The sequence below is a fragment of the Fistularia commersonii genome, chromosome 17 (assembly GCF_037954325.1).
Source record: "Fistularia commersonii isolate RoL2024-O1a breed Wild chromosome 17, RoL_Fcom_v1.0, whole genome shotgun sequence".
Taxonomy (NCBI): Eukaryota; Metazoa; Chordata; class Actinopteri; order Syngnathiformes; family Fistulariidae; genus Fistularia; species Fistularia commersonii.
In genome coordinates this window covers 17,966,810-17,991,984 of record NC_141300.1, presented here as the reverse complement: position 1 = coordinate 17,991,984, position 25,175 = coordinate 17,966,810, and the positions used below count along the sequence as shown (strand labels likewise).

At 53.8% G+C, this 25,175-nt stretch overlaps 1 protein-coding gene and 1 long non-coding RNA gene across 2 annotated transcripts; one reads left to right on the top strand and one right to left on the bottom strand.

The window, feature by feature from the left end:
• Positions 1–19,191, bottom strand: LOC147225441 (uncharacterized). The gene is made up of 4 exons (XR_015107358.1): positions 19,052–19,191; positions 18,542–18,627; positions 8,965–9,033; positions 1–98 (listed from the first exon to the last, which is right to left on the bottom strand). It is a non-coding gene; the product is annotated as an uncharacterized LOC147225441 (long non-coding RNA).
• stra6 (signaling receptor and transporter of retinol STRA6) lies at positions 12,621–24,932 on the top strand. The gene is made up of 17 exons (XM_086163096.1): positions 12,621–12,959; positions 14,179–14,245; positions 15,040–15,122; positions 16,710–16,843; positions 17,064–17,230; positions 17,710–17,835; positions 18,394–18,464; positions 18,724–18,803; positions 18,887–18,948; positions 20,538–20,700; positions 20,785–20,860; positions 21,195–21,328; positions 21,460–21,577; positions 21,666–21,767; positions 21,901–22,064; positions 22,486–22,623; positions 24,154–24,932. The coding sequence occupies exons 1-17, from the start codon at positions 12,889–12,891 to the stop codon at positions 24,399–24,401; spliced, it is 2,004 nt and encodes a 667-aa protein (XP_086019222.1). The 5' UTR covers positions 12,621–12,888; the 3' UTR covers positions 24,402–24,932.
• Positions 24,933–25,175: the final 243 nt, after the last annotated feature.

The following is a 25,175-nucleotide window of genomic DNA, read 5'->3' as shown; positions in this document are numbered from 1 at the left end:
CTGTCCAGCTGCTTTTTATACCGCAGATAACGGCTCGCCGGACACTGGCGGAGCGGGAACGGGGAGTTTTGGATCTGGGCGGGAATGTTTGGAGGAATCTGCAGAAATATAAAGATGGATATTATTTATGTCAGCGCGTCCAAAGGTTACCAAGTCTTTCCACATTCTTAAGAATGAGCTTCGCTGGCGTCCAGTTTCCAGGGATTCTATCAACTCACACAGCCATGATTGTTACGACACTTCCATCTGCCTCTGCTGATCTGACACAGAGATATTCTTATTCAACACACACACACACACACACACACACAATATCTTGTATATGCTCAATGTACCGTGTACATCGTCTCACAAAGACGGGAAAACACCATGTTGCTTTCTGATTCCCGGCGAGATAAAGCCGCGCACATGTTGGAGGGGCGCGCCGGGCGCCGTCCGTGAGTCCACTAAGCCTGGACTCCTGGACGGGCGCCGTCCGTGAGTCCATCCGCTGCACCGGGACGGAGACGGAGAAGAAAAGGCAGAGGCGGCCGGCAGATGCAGGAGAAGAGAGGAGGCTCAGAGCATCTGACCCTGAGGAGGGATTACAGGGCAGCCGAGGCTGCAGGGGGATTCTGCCTGTCAATCAGCGCACACACACACACACACACACACACACAGGTTTGTGTTTTTATCTGGACAAATTCATGCGCTCTATTCAAAACCACACGGGAGCCACAGGTGTAGAAGGGCGAGGAGGGGAGGGGGGGGTTCATCAGCGTCTGCAGCCAAAAATGCAAATCCCAGCCGCCGCCATGAAAAATGACGGGGGATATTGAGCCGTCAAACGACATGTATGTAAATGAGGGGCGCGCAGGAAGCGAGCGGGGGGGCCGGACATTAAGGAAAACATATGTTTTCAGTCGCAGCCCGTGTTTGGATTAGATGTCGCTGCTCGTCGGGGGGGAAGGCGTTAAACATCCCACACCAAAAGATAAGGAATGCTAATAAACGTGTGATAAATTATTGACGCGGGTTGATCCTTAAAATATAATATAGGGCTTCCTTTCATGGTCACACAGCGTGGAAATTAAACAAAAAAATCTGCAGATCGGAGACGATTTCAGCGCAATCTTGCATTTAGGGAAAAAAAAAAAGCAAAAGCATGCAGATAAAAAGGCGTTGCATATTTGATGATTCATTCAAATATCTGGAAGCAAACAAAGAGGCTCCTCTCGCCCCTCCCACTCTTCAGAGTGAATATCTGGATGTTCCCTCTTCACACGGAGGCCCGAATCAAAGCTCCTCTCCGTTCTCCAGAGGCACTGATTCCCAGCAGATGGAGAGGCGGTTGTTTCACCCCCGATGGGGGGGTGGGGGGGTGGGGGGGTAAGATGCTGCTAAATCACATTAAACAATGCAATTCAACACTAAACACCGTCGTAGCTTCAAATAACCGTCAACTTGTATTTCATGGCGCTCTGTTTCGCAGCAGCACTTGACGCTAAGTGTGTGTTGAGTGTGCGCACACACACACACACACGCACACACACGCGCACGCACACATGCAAATGACAATCTGTCACCTAACTGAGAGGCGGGGATGTATAAAAAAAAAAAAAGGAAAAAAAAAGGGGGGTGAAGCCATGAAACTAAAGACGTCATTTAGGATCAGCTGTGGTGCCGCCGAGAACCAGGTGATCTCAGAGTGAAAGCCTTAAGATGAAGATTTATTGTGAGTTTCTCTGCATGTATTAGACGTACAAAGGAATCGGGAAGATTTCTCCCAAGGGGTGAGATGAAGGGTGACATGAAATGAACCTGGGTCAAGTCCATCTCCATCCACGGGACAGACGTGGACACTGTGGACGAGTGAAAGCGCCCGGCGTCCATGGAGACGCCAAAAACCCAGACGGCGTATAAAGAAAGCTCAGAGTCGCCTGTGCTTTGTCAGGAGACTCAGGTGTTTCTATGTGGTGCGCCGGGCGCCGGGCTGAAGGCGGCCGCGCTAACAGCCTCCGATCTGAGAGGAGGACGCCTCGCACGCCGGACCCAAGTCCTACCGGAGCGCCTTCGGCCGCGACCATCGAACTGTACGACTCGTTCCTTCTGCAAGAAGGAAACCTGACAGCCGCAAAATCAATCTCACGCTGACAGCGAATGGATGTCATGCCGGAGCCTTCCGGCAAAACTATTTCCTTTGGGAAGAATAAAATTCTATTCATCCATCCATCTTCTTCTGCTTCCCCTGCGCTGGGGTGGCGGGGGTGTCGCACGCCACCCCAGCTGGCGTCAAGCCAGAGGCGGTTCATGCTGGACCCGTCGCCGGGCAATGGTGGCTCCCGTACACGGAACAACAACCATTCACTCGCTCATTCCGGGCATCTTTCCCCATCTTTTCCCCTAAACATGCATGTTTCTGGACGGGAGGAAACCTCAGAACCCGGAGGAAACCCACGCAGACACGGGGAGATCATGCAAACTCCACACAGAAACGTCCTTCCTTCTGTTAAACCATCAACAAACTCCAGGGTATGAAGAACGAAGTGCACGCAGATATAGACTTATATTTGACACCATGAGAGAGAAGAAGCAGAAGTTTCTTTTTTTAGTGCAAAAGTCAGTAAGAAGTTCCGTAATGCGATCTGGTGCAACGGCAGCATGACGGTTCCTCAGCATTATATTTGGATATATTATCAGAGTCCAGCATAAAAGACAAAGAGAGGGAAAATGCAGGGTGTGACGTGATGTTCAGCTCGGCCTGTCACGCCACCCAGTGTGTGTGTGTGTGTGTGTGTGTGTGTGGAAGGGGGGTTCCCTTCCTGGAATATGACACATCAGTGCCAGGACACATGAGTCAGTCCTGCCAGCGTGACAAGTCTCCAGGTGGATCTGATGGCTGACGTCACGGTGACCAGGAGGACCATTACGGGGAAAAAGAAGAGCAGGAGGTGAGCGGGGCGGCGGCGGCGGCGGCGTTGAGAGCTGCAGGGGGGAAACAAAAGCAAACACCCACATGGTGCGAAGACTTGATTTACAAACCGCCAAATTTCAGAACCCCTGGTCAGAAAACCACTCGACAGAAAGAGGCAGGTCTATTAATAGCACCGTTTCCGCTGTCGGACGCTGTTTATCGAAACCTTATTTATGGCCGCCAGCATTCCTCACTCTGGACTCTTTTCCCGAGGCCTGCTAATGGAGTTTTACTGTGTGTGTGTGTGTGTGTGTGTGTGTGTGTGTGTGAGTGTGTGTGTGTGTGTCCTCCAGATTGCTGGCCATTTGGGCTGAGCTGATGCTAAAAAAAATAAATAAAACACAGAAAACTTCAAAGAGAGCGCTGCAATCCGTATCTTCTGACAGAAGAAGGCGGACCTCCGTCTGCACTTCTTGGTGACATTAAAAACAAAAAGAAAATGCAGTAAGAAGTTTCAAGACTTTTTTTGTCATCACACGAAGCCCAACGAATTTGAGAGACGGCAGCTCTCAGGATAAAATGACAAAAAAACCTTAAAAAGGACGAAAAACAACAATAGAACGATAGCAGCGTCTCTGAGTTAGAGGTAAAAGATGGAAAAAAAGACCAAATATGTATAAATAACATCGAGAAGAATAATAGATAAATATGTAGGGAGAAAAAAGTGAAAAGACATAAAAAGTGGAAACAAAAAGGTTTCCTTGCTCTGCAGTGTAGGTGAGGTTGGAGTGTTCAGGGTTGTGTCGACTTGTGCGACGCGGTCAGGCATTTCTTTTGTGTTTGTTTCTTAAAGGCGCGCCGACAGGAGGATATCAGCTTAGAGCTGCACAGACGGCCCAGCAGGCCCGGAGCGGCTGCAGGTGCCGGCAGGTCCGCGGACCGAGGTTCATGCGTCATCAGAAAAGTTATTTCCCGTCGGGTGGCCTGTCTGCCAGATGCAGGAGAGATGAAGGCGTCATCGCCCACCGCCAGGTTATTGAGCGCCGCGTCCCGGCAGTCGAACCTCACGTGGCTCCCGAGGCTCCCGAGGCCGCTTCGGGACGCTCCTGGGTGCTCGCCGCCACCGGACGCTGTAACGGCGGTCCGGACGGCCGGAGGAGCGTCTGTGCCGCTTCCACCTCGGCGACACACACATCGACAGGTGACCCGGCCTCACCAGGAGCTGCTTCATCCTTGCTGGTCTCAACCACTGCTTATTATTTGACTTTGTCATTGCCAGTGTCACTGTTTATTTGTGGATGTCTCTGGCTGCTTTCTAATTATTGACACTAATAACTTCTTACGCTGCTGTGGCAAAAGAATTGCCCCTACAGGGATCAATACAGTTGATCTTATCTTATCAGTAAGAGGTATTTTCATGACTTCAAGAACCGAATTCTCGTTAAAAGTCAAGGTTTGGGCCGCCGTCTGCAGATTTGGTCCAAAAAGGTGATTTTCCAAACGCAGCGCCGCTCCCCCCGGCGTGACCGCTGAACGGCCGCCTGGGTTTCATCTCCAAAGAGCGCCGGCTCAGCCGACGGGCGCGAAGCCTGAGAACGCCGCGAAACAAAACAGATCTCTTCTGTTTTCCTCCCCCTCCCTCCGGCGCTCACCACCTCCCGCTGACAGCCGAGGGGATTCCTGCCGAGGCCGGTGAAAGCAGAGGCTCCACAAACGCGTCGCCGCCCCGGACGACAAATGTGTGTTCAAATCACATACTTTTGTTCTGAAGATCAATAACGTCGGATGAAAACGCAATTTCTCAGTCAAAAACTCAGACACGCGGAAAATGTAAATGGTTGGAGACATTGCTTCGAGGCGGGAATCCATATTCATGACGCCTTTCCTGGGCTTTTGTTTTTCCAGTGAAATAATCCCTTAATTCTAGTCATGTAGTCTTTTCCTCACACACACACACACACACACACACACAAACACACACACACGCCAAGAGGACAATTACAAGAATAATAATTCACATAGGTGAGTCAAAATAAACAAATGCCGTGGGTTCCGGGAAGAACGACAATAATTTAAAAACATTTTTAAAAAAACAACACGTCAATACCGTTGAACTTTAATCTGCAACCTGATGAGACAAAACTCTGCAGGAAAGAAATAATCTGCCGTAAAACATGACCTACATCCGAAAAAGAGATGGGGACGGGGGGGTGGAGAGGGGTTACTTTAATATGTGCTCAGACCACCCAAGTGTGCACACACACACACACACACAGGGCAGAGCAAGGATATCATCTATCACAGCAGCAGCACGGCAACACACACATGCCTGGTAGACGGTCCCGTTCATTAGGAACCTCATCCATGGCAATTGTCTGCATATGTTTTTGGCCTGAGGTGTTTTTCTTGTTTGGTTTGTTTTGTTCCCCGATGGCCCGGTCGTCCGTCAGCGAGCACAAAGCCGGCTACGAATCGTCCGGGCGCCGGCGCTGACTGTCACTCATGATAAACAGAACATGAAGAAGCAGATGAAGCTCCATGGGCCGCCGACCGCGTTCTTTGAACGGTTACATAAAAAGAAGAAGAAGAAGATTGCTGCGCAGCCCCCTTTCTCCCAGCCATAAATCTGAGCGCCCGTCGGGGCGGCGTGACACATTGAGCGCGGCTCACTGGTGTGTCTGCGGCGCAGTGATCGCGGACACTTTAATAACGATCGGGAAGATTTGTACTCGTCACGGCCGCCGACACCCAAACATCTCATTCTCGGGGCTCATAAACAAGGGGATGAATCTCCCACGTCCTGCCCGACGCAATAACACCGATAGATCAGCACAGAAACGGCCCGTGTGACGAGAATTGATTCCCCTCCCCCTCCTCCTCCCCCGGCGGCCGCTGTCTGGAAAATAATGGAAAAAATTCCATTATGATGCTCTGATGTGCTGCTACGTGCTAACCCGGCTAGCAGCGGGCAGGAGGCGGGGTTTAACTCGGACCCGTCAATCACGGGGCAACACAGGGAAACATCCTGCCGTTCACGTCTACGCACAATTCGGTTTTTGGGACGGCGGGAGGAAGAGGGCGGACGCGCAGAACCCGTAAAGGCCCCGCGAGCCATCGGATCCTGCTCTCTGGGCATCTTTGTCTTCGTAAATCATCGTGACTAATAGCGCAACTCTGCGGTCTGAGCTCGGCCCTCGCCGTAATCAAACGCCCGGCCGCGACTGCACGCGGCCGTGATGTGCGTCGGGTCTGCGCTGCCGCCTGAAGGGCGAAGGAGAAAATATCAGTGACATTTAACTCCAGCCACGGGAAGGTTAAATCTCTGGGTGATTTTTGCAGAAGGCGTCACAGCCACGTCCAACTTCCAACCCGAGGACAGGCCACGTTTTTTCCCCCCCGACACCGCGTACTTCATTATGAGCGCGTGTCGTTGAGTCAATATAACTTTGACCTTTGACCTCTAGATGATAAGCCCCATCCAGGTTGAGTTTATGGCGGTCTTGACACCGGGCTCACAAAATGAAAACAAAAACATATCACGGCGTGAGGACGGCGTGCTGACACGTCTGCGGAGGTTCTCGGTCATCCAGGTCAGGCTGAACTGGAGCTCAGAGTCCTGAGTTCAGAAGCGAAGAAGCTTCTGGGTCAAAGGTCGAATCGTCTTCAAGCGAAGACGCTCAAGTTGCCGAGACAAGATGATTTGGACAAGGAGTGTCCAAAGTGTCAAGCGAACCCCTTTTTGATCAGACAATCCTAACACTGCCCTCTGACGCCAAATAGAAACAAACATACAAATACAAATAAACAAAGAACTTTTCTGCACCTCCATGGAAGGTCTGACATTCAGGTCGCCGTCAGTTCTTGTCAAAATCTTCCTGGACGGGAACTTTCTTCAGTTGGAAGACGTTTCACCACCTCATCCCAGAGGCTTCTTCTGATCGCGTTTCCTCGGACCTGAAGGAGTCTTGCAGATGAGGGGAGACGCCACTTCAAATTCTGTCCGGTGGCCGAAACAAGAACATTTTGACAGGAATCTTTCTGCCCCTTCCTGCCTGCAGTGCTGCTCCTTTGGCCATCTATTACCGTGCCGTGTGAACCGCGAGCGCACTGCATTAGAACTGCAACATCGATGACCAAGTCTATGTCATCCATAATGTGCACCCCCTTATAAGGCCCACGATAAAACATACGGTATATAAAGCCAAAGAAAACGGTCAGTATATTCAAACTTTATCCGTCTCGTCCCTCTAGCTCAGCTCCCTGGAAGCTCTGCTTGGTCTTCTTCACTCGCCGCAGTTCATCCGCTTCCGTCCCATTCATTCATTCATTCATTCCTGTTGAATTCTTTGGCGGCCGCTCTGTTCCCGACATCTACTGCGCCACTGACAGCCTCCAGATCCATTTCCAGTGTGTAAGCACGACTCTTACCAGCCGGAGGTTTTGGGGTTCCTCATCCACCCAGAAGTGCAGAGACCTTGTGTTGCAGCACAGAACGTACCAGCGGTAAGAACACGACGTCCTGTTCTCTGATCGCTTTATGGTCGCCAGCGATAGCGGACGCCTGAAGTTAGCGTGGGGTCGGAACCACGTCGTATTCGGGCACCACATCGTTGGTTATCCGACGCCGTCCGACGTCACGGCCCCTATTCAACCGAGGAGCCACTTTAGTACGACGTGCTGGTGTCAGGCGGGAACGCTGCGACGACCGATCAATCGCTTACCGAAGTCGCCTAAAACACTTGGCCAGATGTTTGAGTGCAGTGAACCACATAGAATTGGTTGGAGGTCGGTTTGCACCACAAGGATTCACACACGGGCCGCACCGGATTAGTGTTTATTTTCCCACAAATCTCCCTGGGGTCAAAACATGAGCGCCGAGGAAACTAGGAATTGACACCGATCATGCAAATCAGCGAGGTGTGCGACTCATGGCGCCGTGCACACACCTTCGGGAGATGCACCACCGGCCCGGCCGCGGCTGTCGGCGGCGATAAGCGGCCCCTTCATGTCGACTCCCACGTACGAATAAAACAGGCGCGAATCCAATTAGGGCCTAAGTGAGCGTTACAAGGCTCATTGATTATGACGGAACCGGAGCAGGAGTCGGACTGAGAGCGGGAGAAGGAGAAATATGTGCGTGATTAGCCGCCGTCCCGGGAGCCTTCAGGAGGCAGCAACGGATCCGCTGTCCGACACGCATCCATGAAGACGGGACGCAAACATTCCTGCGGCACGAAAGTGAATCGGACAGCGGCCCGGTGGTGATTTCACGGCTCCGCTCGCCATCCTCAGCACCGCCTGAATACATTCACGCCGGGGTTTTGCGGAAAATGATGATGCCGCGCTTTTAATACCTCAGGAAAGGAGGAAAGAAGAAGGAGCAGAGTTCTGAGGGGGGCAGGAAATGAGATGCTTTTTGTCGCAGTTGAGTCACATAATCGAGTTTTAAACTCAAAATAAAAGGGGTTTGATGGTTGCGTTTCTGCCGAGACAAAGGTTTAAAGTTCAGGTTGTATCGTGGATGAAGGACACAAGGACTACAGATGGAAATTAGCTATGAGCTACAATCTGGTACAAACATCTCTGCCTCTGCGCTTCATGTAATTGCACACTGTCCTAATAAACTTCTAAACAAACAAGCGCGAGCCCAGCGAGACACGGTAAAAAAGAAGCAAAACCAGAAACAACATGGCGGAGGAACAAAGCAGCAGCAGCAGCCAAAGCACAATAATGAAAAAAACAACATTTTACGTCAGCTATCCAGGTATATTTGGTTTTCTAGAGGTTCCCTGGAATCACCTGGACAAGACCCAATAATATACTTTGGTAACACCGTGGATACGAGGACAGGCAGTGGCCTCCTCCCTCATCGAGAAGATCCTGCATCATACATGAAGACAATTTATATTTCATTGTATTTCTTATTCTCCCTCCTTCCTACTATTATCTATTACTGTTGTGTTTTTGCTTGAAACTCTGGCACAACAATTTCCTTCAGGATAAATAAAGTTGTTCCCATTCTCATCAGATGCTGGTCCAGCCGTAGACCGGTGAGTGGAAGGTCCACGTACCTTCCTCTGAAGGCTCCACAGGAGGTGGTCTTCTCTGCCGGGGTCGCCGACACCAGATGGTCTTTGGACCTGTCAGGGAAACATCATGGTCAACAGGCAGTCAACTTTAAGGTCAATCCTGCCACGTGTTCACACGTGCGGAGCGTTGAAACTCCATGAGTCTCAGCGCCATCATGCAAAAGTAAAAATATACACCCATGATGAAGCTCACACGCTAAGACAAGCATCCTTAGGAGGCGTGAGCGTGGCACACGCGTGACACGCCAGCGGCGGGCGGCAAACAAATAAGAAAAGCAGCAGCAGCGACGGGCAGGACCACGGCTTCAGGAGGCCTTAGACAACCAAATATCACACGATGACAACACAAAAAGACAAAAAAACAAAAACACAAACGTGCCAGTAAAACCGTGTGCGCAAAAAACTAGACGCTGCGAGCGGGAAAGAGGAGAAGGAAGGTGCCGCTGCGACGGACGCCATGCGGACGACACGAGGCCTCCTGAGAAGCTCCTGAGGCTTTGGACGGTTGGAGGAAGTCTCTGGAGGGTTCCACGCCGGCCGGGCCGACGACCACCGTCCTGCCACAGGAGGCCACGCCAGACGCTCCAGCCGTTTTACTCTTCTTTTTGAAAATGATTATGGTGGAATGTCTTAAGATATTTTGGCAAGAAAGCTTGCGTGCGCCGCTCCGGTCCCTCGCCGCCGCCGCCGCCGCCGGCCTCCCTTTTACAACCGCGCTGATAAAGGAAGTCCAAAGTCCCTGACCGGAAGTCGTTCCGACAACCACAGAAATTATAAAAAGGCACCTGCGGACGATTGGAAACACAGAACGTGGACGGACGGACGGACGGACGGACGGACGGACGGACGGACGGACAGCGGCTCGGTGCTGAGGAGCTAAGGTGCTGAGGAGCTGAGGAGCTGAGGTGCTGAGGAGCTGAGGTGAGCTCCTCAAGATCTTCACCTCACACACACTCACTTTCACACTTAGTTTGTGCTGACAAAACTCACAACTTTATTACATCCTGGATGCACCTGCACGGCTCATAGGGAAATATGCAAAACACACACACGCACTCACGCACACGCGCACTCACACACACACACACACACACACACACACACACACACACACACACACACACACACACACACACACATACATACATACATACATACACGCGCACGCACAAACCTTATTGTTGTCTTTTGCCACCAGTTCAGGGTCGCACACGATCCGCACCGGCAGTGGGGGAGGTGTGTGTGTGTGTGTTTGAGTGTGTGTGTGTGTGGGGGGGGGGGGGGGGAGTTATCCGGTTACCGGTCGTGCACGCGAGCGCTGAGTCTCTTTGTTTCCAAGCCCGAGCTCAACTTCAAAGGCCTGGCGTGCGTTCGTGATGCGCGAGCGCAACCGGAAACCGGGAGGGGGGGGGGGGGGGGGGGGAGGGGAGGAAGGAACGAGGTGCGCATGCGCCCGCGGGTCCGCTCGGGCTCATTGAGCTCATCAATGTCGTAATTGATTCCGCGCCGGTGGGTCTCCACTGCGCAGGCGCAGACTGCTCTATTTTTAGACAGATTGCCTGACGTCACCGCTTCGTCAAACTATATCTTGATTTGATTTTTAGCCCAAGTGTTTTTTTTTATTTTTATTTGCATATTTTCTGTCTAATTTTGAATGTTTAAAAATTGAAAGTGAAAAGAGTCTATTTTTGTTGAACAGATTGTAGTAATAATAATAATTCACAATTAATCCTTTTTATGAGGTATTATGTTGACTTCCGGTCAAGATTCGGTGCCCAGCTTTAGTGAAAGTGAGGCATCTCCTTCCTGGGGACAGAAGCGGGTTACTTTGCATCTCCTGCACGTCTGAATAGACGCTGCTCCAAAAAATAAAGAAAACACTAAAATAACACACACTATACTGTGACAAGAAAATTATACAAATGTGATCAATGGGAGTCAAATGTACAAACCCATGGAGGCCGGGGTTGGGGTCACACTCCAAACGGAAGTGGAAAAACACACAACAACACACACACGCACGTCCAAAACGAATCCAAATGAATCCGTGTTGCTTCCTAAGTGGACGGTTTGATTTCACACGCGTGTGAAGGACTTGGAGTTCCGTTGTGTTGCTGAAGTCTTCCCTTTATGGTTCTGTGTTTGTGCAGAAAGACGGGGTATTTGAAGGAGGTGCGAGCCACATGTGGGTCGCCGAGGCGTCCAATCCCCCAAAAATGTGTTTTGCGTGCTTTAGCGGTTCGGCGAGGATTATCTGCGCGTCGAGGTCGTCTTGGAGCGGCCCGGCAGAGGCGTCGGGTCCGTCTCGGGTCACGTCGATAACGCGGCGGTGGCGTTACCGGGCGCGACGGTTGATTTCGGAAATCCAACGGCCATATTTCTGATAAAACCAGATATTTTAGTCTGACCTCCCGAACCCGATACGGCTGAAGTGTCGGGTCCAATCGGAGAGCCTCTCGCTGATGTAATTAAAGCGTTCAAAGCATTCTTTGCTCAGTGACCCCGCTATTTGCTGGGCCGCTTGTTCTTTCGGGAGCACCTCGGACTCGGTGGCTTACCGGCCCCAGGAGCCGCTTTCTCAGGAGTGTCAGGAGGGGCGTCCTGTTGTTCCCCGAGCCGTAATCCAGGCATAATGAGCGCCAAACTGACACGGACGCGGCGTTGCAAGACGGACACGACCGCTCGGCCCGGGACGGGACGGCCATCTTGACTCTGGATGTCGGGGCATAATTGAAAATGCGAGGATTTGGCCGTGACCTTTGACCCCTTATATGCTAAAATGAACCTAAATACGTTTTTCCTGCTGTGATTCTTTTTTTCTCTCTCAACACAGGAAACGGGCAGAAAATGCAGAGACTGATAGACAAAGGATGAGTGACCAAAATGTGTGTGTGTGTGTGTGTGTGTGTGTGTGTGTGTGTGTGTGTGTGTGTGTGTGTGAGACGACACAGAGCTGGATCCCAAACATCTGGCCAAACGTTGTATAGTAGCTGCGATGGGGCAGATCCTGCTGTTGAATGTGACATTTGGTGCAAATGTTCCTTGTTTTTGTCTCTGAGAATCCAGACGTATAGATTTAGTTGATTTCATTGATTTATTTATTGGAAAGATGAAAGATTATTTATTGGGAGATGATGGACTCCAAACCTGAGTAAACCTGAGCAGGTTCGAGCCCGTTCCCTCTCATTATCGCTGGTTTTTACGCGCCGGCGTTCGTGGCGGAAAGGTTCACTTATCTTCTGGCGGCGGCGGCGGCGGGTTGGGCGAACCCTTCCTCCGTTCTTATCCAGCTCCCGTTCGGAGGTAAAGACCGGCACGCGTCGCCCCCCCGCCCACCCGTTCTCCCGGTCAGATCCCGTGACCTTTCACGGGCGGGCCGAGCGGCGGGTTAATGGAGCCGCCGGTGAATTCCCCCCGTTATCACCTGCCCACACACACAGAGCCGCGGCCCGGGGTTTTATAAACCTGGACCGCCTTCGTCCGCAGGTCCGGCAGAGCGGGTTTAATCCCAGCCGGCGGCAGGTGGCCCTCCAGATTGGCTGCCCGGTCCTTTTTTTTTCCCTCCTTTCACACACTCCCCCCCCCCGCCGCCTCTTCCTCCTCCTCCTCCCTCCTTCTTGCTCTCCCTCCAGGTTGCTGGTGTTGTGGTAACCCTCATCTGAAGCAGGGCCTCTGCAGGGTGGAGGCGGCACGCTGCAGCCCCGACCTGTCACATTACTCTCAGCGCCGCAGCCGGACCGGGGGGGCACCTGAGACCGGGAGCCCAGAGCCAAACGCCGGCGGGGCGAGAGCGAGGAGGACGCCGCCGAGAAAACACGGGGCATTTTTTGCAGTTTAATAGCGGCGCGGTGTCGCTTGAGATTAGGTGAAAACTTCCACCGGCTTGAACAAAAAAAAAAGAGCGAGATGGACAAAGATGCCCTGCTGGACTACGAGTACCCGGACTTTGATCCCGTGCCGACCAAAACCCAGGCCGAGTAAGTATGTTCTTTTTAAGACTTTTAGCTTCCATGGAAGTTTAACTTATCAAGGTTTTTAACATGAAACACACACTTGTGTTGTGTGTGTGTGTGTGTGTCTGTGTGTGTGTATTTGTGGTTCTGCTGACTTTTATCCAGCATCTGACGGAATTCTCAGGGAGATTCGGTTCCCTCGGGGATATCCAGTCGCCTTTGTGTTGTTCTCGCGTTCCAAAGACGAGGATTCGCCGAGGGGACCGGGAGGATAACGGGACCGGGGCGAGAACCGGGCGACCCGTCGGTGCCCGCCGGCGATACTTCTACTGTCGGGCCGGCGGGGCCGCGCTGAGCCTCCCAGGACCGACCCACAATGCACCGGCCTGCCGCTCTAGTCACATATATCTTTGAAACAACCCCAAAAAACGCCCGTGTTTCCACTGAACCCGCTGTCACAGAGCTGCTCAGAATGTGGAATGACGTCTTCTAGACGAGCGGCGAGACGGGAATGTGAGCGTTTTTCAGCCGTGTTTATTCCCGTCCGGCGTCGGGACGATTCGAGTAAACGGTCAGGGAGCTGTAAATGCGTCACCAGCTTTTTCAGCTACTTTCTTAAAGTACCCGCGTCCGGAAGGTGATTGCTTTAGCCGCGGCGTCGGGGAGGCCGGGCCGCCCGTTCGCACCCCGTCCGGCCGGCGTACGAGCTCCGGGGTTCGAGCTCCGGGGTTCGAGCTCCGGGGTACGAGCTCCGGGGTACGAGCTCCGGGGTTCGAGCTCCGGGGTTCGAGCTCCGGGGTTCGAGCTCCGGGGTACGAGCTCCGGGGTACGAGCTCCGGGGTTCGAGCTCCGGGGTTCGAGCTCCGGGGTTCGAGCTCCGGGGTACGAGCTCCGGGGTACGAGCTCCGGGGTTCGAGCTCCGGAGTTCGAGCTCCGGGGTTCGAGCTCCGGCGTCGTCGCAGAGGATAATTCCTCCCCCCGTGACCGAGCGTCCTTCCCCCGCTCTTCCGCCGTACGGGCCCGCGAGCACAGGCTCGCCTTGTTTTCCGTCCCGTGTTGATACCAATCCGTTTAAAATGCAAATCTCCGCCGCGGAGTTTCGCAGGGTTTCCAGCGACGACCCCCTCCCGCCCCGACGGTGACGTGGGGCAGGTTTAGGTGCCGGTCGCTCCGACTCAAAGCCTGGGAGTTATGCAAAGCCATGGGGTTGTTCTCCTTATGGTCCTTTGTTTTTTCTTTCCAGAGTGATCCAGCCATGTGACCCCACCGCCGACGACAGGCTCTACCACATATGCATCAGCGCAATATCCGTGAGTCGCCCCCCCGCTGCCGAGCACGCCGACCGGCGGCGTAACTTAGCATGCTAGCTCGCTCTGACGGATGCACGCACAGCCGCCCCTTAAGATGCAAATTTGTTCCAGAAGTGGGTTCCTATGTTGATTTAATGAATTTTGATTTGATTTAATGAAAAAATATGCAAAATAAGCACAAAGTTAATAGAAAAAATGTCTGGTAAATATCTCAAACAATCAAATAAAATATTCGTGTAGAAAGTGATTTGTATCTTAAGGAGCAGCCGGATCTCACGGCTGCTGCTACAGCGAGAGCTGCAAATGGGCCCCGAATGTTAGTTTCTTTTAGCCAATTCTTACCCTGGATGGTTTTTGGGAACATTTCCCTCTCGTAAAAGCGAAACGTCGAAAGAAAAACCATCGATTTTAAAGAGTCGATCGATTTTCGACATAATGAGCAAAACAGCTAGCGGGGACTTCTGGAGCGGGCGAGGGATGAGGTGTGATTCCCCAGCTGACATCGTGTCCACGTTTACATTTAGATCGGCGGCTTTTTACTCCCCCTCCATTTGTCTCGGGCCGTAAAAGTGCAGTTTGAAAGAGGGGCAAATGTGTTTGGGGTCAGGAGAGGTCGCAGGACTCTCCGCGGTCAGCGATGCTGACGGATGACGGTCCATCCGGACCACATCTGTGAGAGCGCTAATGACGCCGCCTCTGAACCCCCTCCGTTTGGAGCCCGGATTCATTCTGAGAGCTCGACTTGAAAGTGGAGCGTCGGCGAGGCCAGGGCTAACCTCTGCGTCTCCTCCCAGCTCGTGGTCATGCTGATCCTGGCCATGTTAGCCCGGCGCGGGAAGGCGGGCGGCCGACAGAAAGGACTCCCGGGTTTACTCAGGTAAGGTCACGCCTTCCGTGCCACATCGCCGCCGTCCTGTTCTAAACCAACAACTTCAATCAGACTATAATACCGGCTGATTAGGAATTACAAGGCAGAACATTCCAGAGGAGACCTTTTTGTGTTTCCAAAGGCCGTGAGAGGCGAAGGTCACGCCGGCAGCCCATCACATACATGCAACCGTTCACCGTCATGTGACGATCATTCATCCTCTCATTCACACATCGTGTCCGGCAGAGGCGCCAAACTCGTTTTCACCCCCACGGTGGAACGGTGGTCTCACCATCAATGGAACTGAATGGAATGTCAAATACACAGAGACACTCCTTCGTGTTCGATAACTCACTCAAATCCCAAATGTTACGTCTGCATTTGCAGAGATGATGTTTCTTCGTCGCTCTGCTACAAAGCCAGCTTTCACCGCTGCGGTGTTTCTGGATGCAGCTTCGGTGAACACGTTCTGCTGCCGTCCTGGTTCGGCTTTTCATTCTCGGACAATTAGCTGTTGTTCTGGAAGGCTAACTTTAGCATACTTAGCCCCGTGTTTGGACGTAGATGGCGCTCTTTGACAACCGACGCCGCCACGTAACACAGAAGAGGTGCCTCTTTTCCTCCTTCAAGCACCAACACGTGTTGGCCTTCCCACCTTTCTTGAAACAGCCTTCCATCTGCATCAACGTTTCTCTCCCTGGACATTTAGGGATCATTAGTATTTCTCAATTCCACGGTTTGAAAATGGCATGGATGTGGATTCAATGCGATCTAATGGCGGCAACCTGATCGGCATCAATTGTGGGAAATGTAGTTTCTGGTCAACGCACGCGTTTGACTTATTAATTTGAGGACGATCGGACCGTTTCAGAGGTTCTTGTGGGCCACATCCAATGAGGTGGCGGGCCACATTTGGCCCGCGGGCCTTGAGTTTGACACCTGTGATTCAGAGAAATCTAACCATTCACTAGAATGTCTGGGCAATTTAACCTCCTACGTGGTTTTGGTCTTTGGGCGGAACCCCACGCTGAGCTTCTCGCTCTGAATTGATCGATTGATCGATTGATCGATTGATTGATTGAATAAAAAACAGCCATGTGAGCTTTTTGAGATGAAAAGGACCAAAGGCGACGGCTTCGCTCAATTTCCACACCGACCGGAAGCCGGGCCTCGAAAATGTGGGATAAATTATGAGTGTCCGTTCCAGGCGGTCTGGAAATCTGTCAAAATCTACCTGCCTATCGATTTTATTTCTCATCACTGTCACCGGCGGTCTGTTTATATTGTGGTTTAGTTCTCGCCGTGCATCGTTCACCCTCACTGCTCCATTCTGTTGTCCATTCTTATCCCCGATGTCTCTTTATTTGTGGATGTCTTGCTATCTTCTGTCTTCTAGTCTCTATCTATATTCATAATTATTTTATTTCATACAATTCATTTTCATCGTTATGCTGCTGTGACAGAGGAACTTCCCCTGTGGGGATCCATCGAGTTTATCGTATCTTAAAACACCAACACGACCCCTTTTGAATGCGATTCTTGTTTTGCGCGTCCGATGGCGCCTGGGCTCTAAATACCTGCTGCTTGATTTCACAGTCCGGTCAACTTCCTGGACCACACACAGCACAAGGGCCTGGCCGTGGCTGTGTTTGGAGTGCTCTTGTGCAAACTCTGCGGCCTGGTCCTGTCGCCAAACCCCCTCCCCTTCACCGCCGAGTCGGAGAACAAACGTGAGATCATCCCCGCCGACACGCCGATGTCAAATCCCCCCCTCGCCTCTGCCCTCCCCTCCGTGTTGTTTTTGCGTCAGAATGCCAGAAACTGCAGGTTATTTGATTTCTACAAGCCGGATTCATCTCCGGAATCCGGCGAGCGGCTCCGTTTACGTTCGGGAAATCCGACGGGCCCTTTGTCCGCGGGTCGTTTACGCCGGTTTGTGGTCCTCCCCAGTGAACTGGATCATCCTGGGAGTCTTCTACTACCCCGCGCTGTACTACCCTCTCCTGGCATGTGGCACCTTGCACAACAAAGTTGGCTACGTGCTGGGCAGCCTGCTGTCCTGGACGCACTTCGGCGTCCTGGTGTGGCAGAAGATCGACTGCCCCAAAACGCCTCAGGTACGGAGCCGCCGCCTCGCTATCGTTCGGTTTGAGAAGGTGAACGTCGGCCTCGTGTCGGGAGGTTTCGACCGCTCGTCCCTGCGGGGTTTTTCTCTCCGGTCGACCCGATCGGTTCCGCTGTCTGCCCGTCTTCATCAAGACCCTTTTATTCCGCGGCTAATCAGTTTAGCGCGTCTCGGCTAAAAGGGGGGCGTCCGGGTGGGGGGGCTTCATCCATCGTGCGAGCGTCTCCTCTCAAAGTTTCCCGCCGTTGATCTCAAGGCCGGGCCGGACCGCTCGGTCGCGTTGGATAACGCAGAGGAGACAATGTTGACATTGTGCTGCGAATCCCCTTTAGGTTAAGAAGAAAATCTTCAATGGACACGAATGCTAATCACTGGGCGGTTCGGGATCCACGCCGGGATCCCACAAACCCTCTGACCCTTCGTCTCAATTCAACTCTTTCACACGTGTTTTTGTCTTTTGTTCCCCGTCAGATCCACAAACACTACTCGCTGTTCTCCAGCCTGCCCCAGATAGCTTGCCTGGCGTTCCTCAGCTTCCAGTACCCCCTCCTCCTCTTCAAGGGCCTGCAGGGCGCCGAGAAGGACAACGCCGCCGAGGTGAGCGCGCGCAGCTCTTACGTCGCCACGTTCACGCAACGCGAAACCTGCACTATTTTAGACCAGAGTCCCAGCGACGGCGCACATTTCTCGCCCGATCCGTGCATGTGAGGAGCCTTTATAAGCCGCCCACTAGTAAATGGGCTTATCACGCTGATACGGCACCGGCGGAGGGGAAAATGCGAGCGCGGCGGCTGCGCACGGCGGAGGCTTAATCATTTTAAGCAGATTTGATGTAATTGGTTTATGTTATGTTCTTGATCAGATTATGAAAAGGTTGCCTTGTTTTTTCCACTGAGGAGACACAATGCCGTGTTTATTCCATGCTAATCTCGGCATGGGTGGGGGGGCGTTGACTCCACCCGCCCCAGAAATGTACCCGGCGTGACCGGCGTGCAGTCGTTCTGAACGTTTTCCTGCGGAGATTAAGATTAAGGGGGTCGGTTCTGTGTGAAACTCATGACAGATGACGCTCGGCGTCCGCCGGACGCGCGGCTAAAGCGCTCTAAGCTAAAAGGCCTCGGCTTCATTGTCTTCTCCTGCCGCCTCCCCGTGCAGGATCTGAGCAGCAGCTACTACAAGGACTACGTGAAGAACATGCTCAAGAAGAGGAAGGCCAACGCCATCAGGTGACCGCCGATTCCCGAAAACATCTCGCCATTATCCGATCGAGGTCACCGGAGGGATCCGGTTTGAGTTCACTGACCTTCGGCGTGTCCCTCGGGGTGACTCCCGTCCGAGCCACGAACAGACTTCCTGTCCGGGTGTCGCTTCCTCTCCGTTCGCCGACGTCTGCAACAATCACATTTCCTCTCGTCACAAAATGAAGCTGTTTTTCTCCCGAATCAAAGAATACTGACGTTGCGTTTTTCGCTTTTTTTCCCTCAGCGGCTCCAGCGCCGAGTCCCCCAAGCTCCCCCGACGAATACTGGAGGCCGTGAAATCGTACATTTACACCCCGGAGGAAGGTAAACGCCCCGCTAACGTCCCGTTTTGTGCGCAGCGTCTTATTTCCCCCGATGTCTTTCAAAACTTTGCTCTTTTCAAACAGCTTTCCGTTTCCCGTTGAAGCTGGCCATATCTGGAGTGGTGTCGTTTATCACGCTCTACCAGGTAACGTTTCAGGTCAGGTTTGCCACCCCTGACTTGTATTTGACATGAAAACCCGACTCGTCTAGATTCTTCGAATAAGCGTCGGAGCCGGATCCGGTCTCACCTTTGACCCCCGGCCTTCCATCAGCTCAGAACCCCAACGTCTGCGCGTTCCATTTCATCCGTCCGTCTTCCGCCGCTTATCCGGAGTCGGTCGTCGGGGGCAGCGGCCGGAGCGGCGAGGCCCGGACCCCCCTCTGCCCCCCCACATGGTCCGGCTCCTCTGGGGGATCCCGAGGTGTTCCCAGGTCCGGATGGAGACTTGGTCTCTCCGGCCTGTCCTGGGTCTTCTCCCCGGCCTCCTCCCAGCTGGAACACCTCCCGTCCTGACCAGGGACCGGCCTCCTCTTCTGGCTCCTCTCCATGCGGAGGAGCGGCGGCTCGAGAGTCCGGCCACCCGCCGAGGAAAACATTTCGGCCGCTTGTATCTGGGATCTGGTTCTTTGGTCTTCCCCGACCCCGAGAGGGCATTCAGGCCGTTTCCGGCGGAGCGCCGTAGCCTCGGCTTTGGAGGTGCCGGTGCCCGATCCAGCCAACGGAACCGCATCATCTGCGAAAGGCAGAGACTCGATCCTGCCGCCGCAAAACCGGATCCCTCGACGCCCTGGCTGCGCCTAGAAATGATGTTCATAAAAGTTGCATTTCATTATATTTGAAAATGTAACATTTAAAATCCCTTCAACCAAGCCGAGTGGCGCGGCGGTCAGCGCTTCCGTCTCACCGCTAGAAGGTCCCTGGTTCCGCGTCCGGCAGGGGGACGTTCTGTGCCGAGTCTCCATGTTCTCCCGACGGCATCGGGTTCCTCCGAGTTCCTTACGAAGTCCAAAACATACCGCGGGTTCACCGGAGACCCTGCGTTGTCCCTGACCCTGCGGTTCAGAGGTACAGATGGTGAACGGAGGGTTGATAAAGACTGCAAGGGACCTGACAAAGTGGACGCTGAAATTGGGAGAGCTCACACACTCCTGTCATGACGGCCGTGAGGCTGCGAGCCCGTGAGCCCGTGAGCCCGGAGGCCGTGAGGCCGTGAGGCCGTGAGCCCGTGAGCCCGGAGGCCGTGAGGCTGCGAGCCCGTGAGGCCCCGCCGAGCCAAAACACAAGCACGGGGACGATGGATGGGGTCGAACCCTGCTCCCCTGGGATGCACGTCGAGCCGGTCATCCAGGGGATGCGTTCCTGCATTAAGACTGGCCGCCGTACAAGGGGAGACCGTCTTTGACAACTTCCTGGAGTTCTCCTCGCACACTGAGGAGATCATCAGATCATCAGTTCCTGCTCAGGACGCTGAGATCTTTGAGGTGAACGGCACAATCCTAGACAGGTTCTCACGCCTTCCAACCCCCGCCGAGTGTAACACCAATCATGGTATATTTATGATATGAACTTACTTACAATTTGCACAATGCTGTTGAGCATATATCCATTATTATATTCATTTTTTCTATTTCATCATTTGATGCCGCGACCCCATGCGCCCGCCCCATTGCTGCTCGGGGCAAATAAAGTCTTTTTCTGATTGTGATTTGAATTAAAACCTGCCTCCTTCCAAGGTGGGTCTGCTGCTGATCCTGGCGGTGGTGCCGACCCTCCAGACGGCCCGCGCCGGCGTCAACGAGGACGTGGCCAACCTTCTGGCCGGCTTCAAGATCATGCTCTCTCCGGACAAACACGAAGTGGTCAGAATAGTGGTTTACTACATGTGGTGCGTGGAAGGTGAGCAGCGAGACGCTTCATCCACCGCGTCGCCAGAAAGTAGCCCAATCCACCGTTCATTATATTGTTTCCTTCTCCTGCCAGTGTGCTACATCTCTGCCATGACGCTGTCCGGCTTGGTCAACCTGGCGATGTTCATGCGCTCCATGGTTCTCCACAGGTAGGAGGAGACGCGGGTTTCAGAGCGGCCGTCGGTTTTCCTTCTCGTCTCGTCTTTCCTTCTCGAGAGCGCTCCGCCGTCGCTCCGAGACGGCTCGCTTGTAGACACAATGAAGTAATAACCCTCCAGGAAGCCAGAGCGGCGGCGGCGGCTCCCTGAACGCCGCGCTCTTAAAATGGCTATTAAGATAAGTAGCGGAGCTGCATCCATTAGCAAAAGCTAGAAAGGTAGAAAGGAAGATCCCCGAGGGCCCGATCTCCGGCTTTCGTCTTCGTTCGGTTCCCCTCTTCTGCGCTGAACTCCTCGTCGCCGGCCGGCGTTCGTCCTTCTGCAGGTCCAACCTGAAGGGGCTGTACAGAGGAGACATCTACAACGTCTACAACTGCCAGAGGAGCATCAGGGCGTCGCGGCCGTCGCTGGTCTGCTGGATGGGATACACCAGCTTCACCGCCGCCCACGTCTGCATCGGTACGCCGCTCGTGACGCACGTTGAAGATGTTCGTCCGGGCCGGCGGTTCAGATCCGGCGGATGTTTATGCCGATCCAATGGCCGAGGTCGCGTCGCCGGAGGGAGTGACGCTCGTCTCTCTGCCCCGCAGGCATGATGGTCCAAACCATGGTCTTCTTCCTCTGCCTCCTCGTCGCCGTCTTCCTCATCATCATCCCCGTCCTGCACGGACAGAACCTGATTCTCTTCCAGATCCTGTGGAGCATGTGGTGAGCATCTCCGCGCTCCGCTCCACCACCCCGGGGTGATCGTGCTCGTGCGCTTGCATGTAATCACACACGGCGTGTTTCCTCCCAGGCCTTTCTGGCTCACGCTGCTCTTGGCCGTGTCCGTTCAACATCTCACCGCAAGGTTTTGTTTCATCAAAAAAAACGCCGGCACGCGAGACTTGGACAACAGGTGAGGAGGAGGAGCCATCGCCACCACCGCCGCCGCCGCCGCCGCCGCCGCCGCCGCCGCCGCCGCCGCCGCCGCCGCCCCAGGCTTTTGCTTTCTGCCACTTCTGCTGGATCACCTCTGTCCCGCCTGGCAGGGGCGGCCTCTTCCTGATGACCTACTTGCTGTTTCCTGTCAACGTTCTGATCGGGGTCTTCCTGGCGCTCTGGCGGATGATCATCACCGCCCTGTTCAACATCGTGCACATGGGACGCATGGACATCAGCCTCCTCAACAGGAACGTGGAGGCGTTTGACCCCGGTAGGACCACGTCGGCGGCCCGTTCGCGGCGAAACCCCCGCGATATCCAATATTCTACACTGAAAGTGCACGCGGGGCCTTTTCCTTGCTTTTCTTTGTGCATGATTTATTATTAGTGATCCGTATGTGCGTCCCCCCTCCTCAGGCTCCGTGCGAGTCCTGTGGCGGATCAGCGTGCGGCCGCTCTGCACGCCACAATATAGATGCCAGATCCTTTGTTAGCAGAAGCAGGTGGTCTCATAAAGGAAAAGGAAAAAAAAAAATGAAAGTGTGATTTTGGCCCGCGCGTGTGTGTGTGTGTGTGTGTGTGAGATGGCAACAGAGCCGGCCCGGCGTGCACGCCGAGGTGTTTATTGCTTTTTTTTCGTCCTCGGAGGAAGAGTGATTTCCAACCCCCCCCCCCCCCCGTGTCGGTCCACAGCCTACCGCTGCTATGCTCATTACCTGAAGATCGAGGTGAGCCAGTCCCATCCGGTGATGAAGGCCTTCTGCGGGATCCTGCTCCAGTCCACGGGCCAGGACGCCAACGCCCCGCAGAGGCCGCGGGACGCCGAGGAAGGTCTGCACAAGAGGACACACACACACACACACACACACACACACACACACACACACACACACACACACACACACACACACACACACACACACAATTTGCGTGACGTCTTGATGAAGTAAGGTGTTTGGACGGAGCGGCTGGTCTCAGCGCTCCTCCAATCGCTCCAACGGGTTTTTACCATCCGGCCGCCGGTCCGTTCTCCGACCCCCTAATGGGATCACGGGGACGGCGGGCGGGCGGGCGGGCGGGCGGGCGGGAGCGCCCGCGGAAGCCCGATTTAATATGTCGAGAGCAAATCGAATCTTGCGGCGCAATAATTCCGGAGCTTTTCCTCGACCCGATGTGGCTTAAACGGATCAGCGCGTCGGCTCGACCCTTTCCTGAGACACGAGGCACTGACGTCCACAATGAAGACGGGCGGGTGTGATGGACGGAGGAGCCTCACGTTCCAAGAGCCCTCGCCAAAGGGAATATCTGCACGAGTAGAGACCTGATCATTTTGAGGGTATTTACAGAAATATTAACCCTCAGCAGACCTCACTCAACCCTTACCAACCTCCTGCAAACGGCTACCGACCCCCCACCAGCTCCCCACGCTCTTATACAGCTCTCGTACTCTTATACTGGGCATTCAATGCTTCGGTCAAACCACGTCGCTCCAGGCGGACAGCGGTCACGCTTACGCCAACGGGGCAAAGCGGACCGGGTCACGGTTCGCTGGGCGCGACCTGCAAGGAGATCGGCCGCTTCTCCGTGAACCAATCAACACGAGGAACGGAACAACCGGCTCCATCAGCCAATAGTGTGCCAAGTACGGATGGCACTCCTTCGCCAGTGCTATTCCGTACCAGACGTGGCGAGGCGAGGCTACAATGGTTGGAGCGCGAGTTGGAGATGCTGAGCATCTTTGTTTAGCAAAGGAGACCTTGCATTTTATCTATTTTGTAAAATGAATTGGACTATTTACTGTTTTTTTCTTCGGAGGCTAGAATGTGGCTCTGTCATCACCAACGACAAATTAAATACCGCAATAAAAGCGATAAATCGCGAGAACCGAATCCCCTCAAGGTGGCGAAGGCGTGACAGCGGGACTGCGACGCCGCCAGGCCGGCTGCATGCGCGCTGTGGACGACGCCGTTTGTTTAGAAAAGACGGCCGGCGGGATTCCTCGGGCCTCCGCAGGCTGTCCTGGAATCCGGCGGTCGCAGCCGCGCAACAAGCACGCCGCTCGTCGCGGTGAGCGATCTGTTGCGGCGCCGGGACCGTTTGGCGAGGAGCTGATTACGCGGACGAGCTCCGCTAATTGCCTGCTTCATATTCATGCGCCCCGGGGGCCGCGGGGCTTCGGGGGTCTTAATACGCTCGCAGGATTAGAATGATTGCTTTCCATTATTACTGCCTCCGCGGCGCCTCGCCGCCCCCCCCCCCGCCCCCCCGGGGGCCTGGAAATGTTATTTTTCTTATGCGGCCGCACGCCCCCTTTATTTGCGGGGGGAGGAGAGGCTTCAGCGGCGTCCCGTGTGTCCCCAGGGATCCAGCTGGTCCAGCAGGAGAAGAAGCAGCACAAAGTATCCAGCGCCAAGAGGGCCCGCGGCCACTGGCAGCTCCTCTACACGCTGGTCAACAACCCGTCCCTGGTGGGCACCAGGAAGCACTTCCAGCGCCGCGCCGCCGACAGCTTCGTCAACGGGAGCTTGGGCCGCCGCGCCAAGGAGGGGAGCAAAAAGGAGGCGGCGAGCAAGGACGAGCAGGCGGCGGCGGCGGCGGCCTGCAACTGAGCGAAAGGCGTGACCCCCCCACCGCCACCACCACCACCACCGCCACCACCACCACCCTCCTGATTCCAGAATGCAGTAGTCAGATTACATTTGCAACCCTGCTATTCAGGTCCCAGTCTGTGGGCCCATCCTCACCCCGCACCCCGCACCCCGCACCCCGATCCCGGACGGGCTGATCCGCGTCCCGACCCGGTGACTGACGAGCCGCCGACGATCCAAGCGCGTCACCGGACGAGACGAACATCCGGACGCGCCGTCCGTCCAATCTGACTCTTTCCAACGAGTGCGTTACTTTTACCGCAACCGAACACCGGTGGGTTTCATGGGGTTCTGATTGACTGGAATAATAAATTGTATTTCACCCGGTGGAATAGGAGTGCATTCAAAGTATTTGTATTTTATTTGTATTTCACAGCGTCTCCTGCGACGCCGTCCGAGCCGCCGGACGCTTGTTATTGTTCTTATTGAAAAAACAAAAACACACAGATTTCCTCCTCCGATCGCTGTGAAAATAAATTGAAAAAGAGAAAAGATCATGTTTTTGTTTTTGCTTTTCATTTATTGTCACGGATAATAATCGCCGGGCGTTTCTAATCCAGTGGATTAACACATCGGTGTCCGGATAATCTGGAGGCGGTAACGGAGGCGTGTGATTATTCCGATCCATATTAACAACTATTATTATTATTACTATTATTATTATTATTATTATTATCATCATTATTATTGCTATTACTATTATTATTATGAGAAAACAAAGAAACCGCTGCACAT

What these genes read in the sequence shown, in the direction of transcription:
- stra6 (XM_086163096.1), top strand. Translation starts at nt 12,889, where the DNA reads ATGGACAAAGATGCCCTGCTGGACTACGAGTACCCGGACTTTGATCCC. An exon ending in CCGACCAAAACCCAGGCCGA is followed by an intron (nt 12,960 to 14,178) that starts GTAAGTATGTTC and finishes TTTTCTTTCCAG; the next exon opens with AGTGATCCAGCCATGTGACC. An exon ending in CTACATGTGGTGCGTGGAAG is followed by an intron (nt 20,701 to 20,784) that starts GTGAGCAGCGAG and finishes TTCTCCTGCCAG; the next exon opens with TGTGCTACATCTCTGCCATG.